The 4513-nt window shown below is 44.4% G+C and overlaps 1 protein-coding gene across 3 annotated transcripts in view; it reads right to left on the reverse strand.

The window, feature by feature from the left end:
• The window catches only part of LOC119416047 (suppressor of tumorigenicity 7 protein homolog), a 78905-nt gene that overhangs the window by 70756 nt on the left and 3636 nt on the right, over positions 1 to 4513 (reverse strand). Inside the window, exon 2 of one of the 3 annotated variants that reach the window (XM_037683216.1) lies at positions 3572 to 3607. The exons of 1 other annotated variant lie outside the window; for it this stretch is intronic. In XM_037683216.1, the coding sequence (XP_037539144.1) occupies positions 3572 to 3593 (22 nt within the window). In that variant the 5' untranslated portion in view covers positions 3594 to 3607. Of the gene's footprint in view, positions 1 to 3571; positions 3635 to 4513 lie in introns of those variants that run through there. One more of the 3 variants, XM_037683217.1, reaches the window with a different exon arrangement.

The following is a 4513-nucleotide window of genomic DNA, read 5'->3' on the forward strand; positions in this document are numbered from 1 at the left end:
TAGTCTATGTAGTTGTGGTTAGTTAGTCTGTGTAGTTCTGGTTAGTTCTGTTTAGTTAGCCTGTGTAGTTCTGGTTAGTTAGTCTGTGTAGTTCTGGTTAGTTAGTCTATGTAGTTTTGGTTAGTTCTGGTTAGTTAGTTTGTGTAGTTCTGGTTAGTTCTGGTTAGTTAGTCTGGTTAGTTCTGGTTAGTTAGTCTATGGAGTTCTGGTTAGGGTGGAAAGTGTTTTGAATTGCTTTCTGGCAATAAAAAAAGTGTAATTTCTTCTTTATTTTTTCACATGAGAACTCGTAGCACAAGAGGAAAGGTAAGAAAATTGACTTTTAGATTTTACACTTTTATTTTTCCACTCTTTTCAGTTTAAATATATTAGTAAACAAAATGTTTTCTGATTGCTTCAGCCTGAGCTGGTCTGATTTACAGAGCTTCAGTGAAGTGGCCTTACTGGATAGAAGAAAATCTTTGATGCTTAACGGCGTCTGTTGTAGCGATAAAAACAAGTCTGAATGTATCCAACACTGTCTGCTTTACTTACATCAGAGTAATTGTTTAATGCTTTTAGAGTTGAACAGACATAACGTTTCCTTCAGTCTGTGCTAAACATCAGGACAATCTTTAAATCATTATTCCAAGTAAGTTTGTGCAAAGTAAAAGCACAAGGTAAAAAACTAAATGTGCACTAACTAAAAAAACGTAGCTGACAGTTAAGATCTCGTTGAAACAGACCAGCAGCGGAACAGTCGGAGCCTAAAGTTTCTACCCATCCATCCACAAAGACTTCATGTTAGTTTTCCACAACATTAGGCTCCTTTAAGTTACCTTTAATTAAATCTTCAATTATCCACCTCCTCTTAAAAACAAGTTCAAACATTCAAAAAGCGTTCAATACAAAAACAACTGGACTTTATTTATAACAGAAGACGTTTCGCTCCTCATCCGAGGAGTTCAAACATGTTTTAAGGATTTAAAAGAAACTACCTTGCAACAGAGTGTCTGAAGTACTGCGGTTTTCTGGTTACAACAAGCGGTACACCGATGTCCCCCGTCGCTGAGGGACTTGAAAAGTGAATGTAGTTTTAGAGATGAGTGTTTTTCTGGACTGGAACTGAACTGGGGATGGAAGTGAACCTTAATGTTTCAAGTTGGTAGGAGTTACACTGTGGTGAAGAGGTTTAATTATTTTGCTTCACTGAGGCGGGGGTGGCCATTGGTGGCCTTGGTCAACACTAATTATTCTTGGGCCACCTCAATCATTTGGGGAAGCTATACTTTTAAACTATATCAAAACTATAAAGCGTAGTTGCTTCAAATGACAGGGGTGGTCATTATATGGTTATACAAGTGGGGCACCCCGCCCCATCAACAGAACTGAGCGCCCCGCCTACCGAACTGCGCACCACCCCCTTCGACACTAATGTAGCGCTAAGCTAGTGGTGCGCAACACAGACACGCTAGCTAAAAAGCTATGTAGCATTCAGTTTCCCTCACAGTAGCTATATTTACATGCGCAATTTTTTTTTGAGCGGATTGAAATGTTTTCAGATTAAATAATTCAAATGTATTGTTTACACGGGCACAATCTGTTCACGATGAGTGTTTACAAGCAGCGGGTTTGTTCTGAACAGCAGTACTGACATGTGTAAAGGGTAAACTCTCCTTAAAACACAGAAGAAGAAGTTCTACTTCTCCTTCTACTACTTTTACTTCCTGGATGAACGTAAACAAGCTGAGCACCAAAATGGACCTGCGACAGTTTTAATGTCGTGGAGACGTTGCTGCGCTCCCGACTGAGCTGCAGGTCATGCACATCATCCTGAGCTCGTTCTAACTTTCTAGAAGAAATGTTGTCGCTCGCGACATGCTAATATTATTAGCATTAGCCAGGAGGAAGTGACACAGGTCACACATGCGCAGTCAGGTCAGTTTTTCACCATCAGATAAAAATGAACAGATCAAGTGTTTACATGTGCACCGTTCGGGTTAGGAATCGGAAAAAACCTCCCGTTACGTTCTGATCACAAATTAATTCAGATCACGCTGAATAAACAAAAAATAACCCGGACGGGGTGTTTACATGACGCGTTTTTATTCTGAACGGCCGTTTGATCCGATTAATTATGTCCATGTAAACACAGCTACTGAGCTGTCCTCCCCCCAAACAGCATGCAACTCAGATGTGTCTCCATCTCACGCCCGCCCCCAAGAGATGAGCGCCCTGCCAAGCCAAGTAAAGTGTGTGTGTAATATATATATATATATATATATATATATGTATGTATGTATATGGTGGTTGCCATCTTGGATTTTGACGTGGCAATTTTTGATAGTGACCTTTCATACTCCTAGATGTAGCTACACACTAAAATGTAAGTTGGTACTTCACTTATTTTTCAAGTTATCGCGCTCACAACATGCACAGACAGTCAGAGCGTACTGCATTTTGAATTCCACCTCTTTGTGACGGGGAACAAAAGAAAGTTCTTACATAAAGATCCTAACAATCCCAAAACAATCCTGATCTTTGATGTTCCCCTTAAGCGTGCACTTTGTGTGCCACACATTAACACATAAACCAGTCGACCGTTTCTTTAGGACTCTCAGAACCAGAAAACTGAAATTAAAAAGGTGTTGCTGTTAAAAATGATCAACACATAAACTATGACCCTAAGTTTGGACAAGAGTTCCTGATCCCAGCCCTGTTGGAGCTTTGATGAGGTACGACCTGAACCATCTAAACACTTGGTGGCGTCACCGTCTTGGCCACACGTCACAGAGCTCGAGTTATCCACTGACAGCTTTTCATCCAAGTGCTAACACACCGCAGCGTGGGCTGTTGCTGGGGTGCACACGAGCTCAGATCTGACGTCAAAAAAATAAGATACTTTTGGCTCCAACCGTGCAGCCATGACAGAATCAGTTACATCAGCCCCGACAAGCATGAACCATGCAGCGGGTTCTGGAGTGAACCACTGGGTATTGATCAAAGTAAAAAGGTTTTCACGTGAGGCTGAAGACGTTATCCCATTAAGGACAAACACAAACAGAGGCTACATACCTCAGAGAAAATCAAGTGCACACGTCCCATCACGAGTGAGCTCAAGAAGTCTTTCAAATATTACAGCTGGGAAAAGGTCCTAGCTGCTGCTTCTGGGAACAATGCGTTACAGGCTAAAGCATCAACCTTCTGATCACATAAACATGCACAAGGACAAGACTGACTTCAGCCAAAACAAAAACACTCCAGATCACTACAGGAAAATGCATAAGCACACACAGACAGGAAGAATATTAAGTGGGAGATCGCCTGGAAGGTAGTGAGCTCAGCACGACTGCTAGCTTGTATCACGGACCTTCCATGCTAAAATGGTAGAGCCCAGATTCCTCTCCATGCGATCTGCCACCAGCAACCATGGAGGCAAAACAGGAAAAAAAGAGGAGAGACAGAGGTACTGAGGGAAACCCAGAGCTCTCCCTTTTTCCATCACTCTCTGAGAAAACACGCTCGCACACTTGAAGACAGAAGCACGCAGACCCAAACACAGGAGAGACGGGAGGATGGAGATGATACTTACATGAGGACTCTGTGCCGAACATGGCTGGGCCAGGAGCTGTGATGGAGAGAGAGGAAGAGGAGAAGAAGGAGAAAGAGAGGAAAGACAGGGGGAGGGAGGGGGAAGAAAGAGAGAGGGGGGAGGTTGATGAGCAGGCAGCTACACAGCGGGGGTCATCAAAGCAACACGATGTAGCCAGTCGGGCCGTCGCTGCCTCCCAGACGGCCCGATTCCCCGGCACTGCTTTCAAAGATCTCCTGTGAGCGCTCGGTGGCGCTCGGCGGGTCCAGGAGGCCGCCTCGCGCTCTTTCAGGGACTGATTCAGAATCAAAACCAGCAGAAATCCTTCACAGCAGTGAATGCAGGGTCCAAATCCAGGACGTGGCTAGCTGCTGCATCCTCGTCCTCCCTGCTCTGTCAATCCCTCACTTCTCATTCCACTGTAGAACGTACTAATGGACAGGGGGAGGGGGTCTGAAGCAGAGCTATGGACACGGCTGGGCTGCCTACTGTTAACAGAACACATCTGGCCTTCATCACCTCATCATCAGTCCAACCTGAGCAGGAAGCTAAATAAACTGGTGGCGCTGGAAACAAATCCTTCACCATCATCCACTGAACCTTGTGACCTTTGTTTAACGGAGACCCCAGACAGCTAAACGTCCTCTGTTAGTTCATCTGTGCCTCTGAACGTCCTCCGTTAGTTCATCTGTGCCTCTGAACGTCCTCCGTTAGTTCATCTGTGCCTCTGAACATCCTCTGTTAGTTCATCTGTGCCTCTAAACGTCCTCTGTTAGTTCATCTGTGCCTCTAAACGTCCTCTGTTAGTTCATCTGGGCCTCTGAACGTCCTCCGTTAGTTCATCTGTGCCTCTGAACATCCTCCGTTAGTTCATCTGTGCCTCTGAATGTCCTCTGTTAGTTCATCTGTGCCTCTGAACATCCTCCGTTAGTTCATCTGGGC

The sequence above is a fragment of the Nematolebias whitei genome, chromosome 10, assembly GCF_014905685.2.
Source record: "Nematolebias whitei isolate Nwh7 chromosome 10, NemWhi1, whole genome shotgun sequence".
NCBI classification, from domain to species: domain Eukaryota; kingdom Metazoa; phylum Chordata; class Actinopteri; order Cyprinodontiformes; family Rivulidae; genus Nematolebias; species Nematolebias whitei.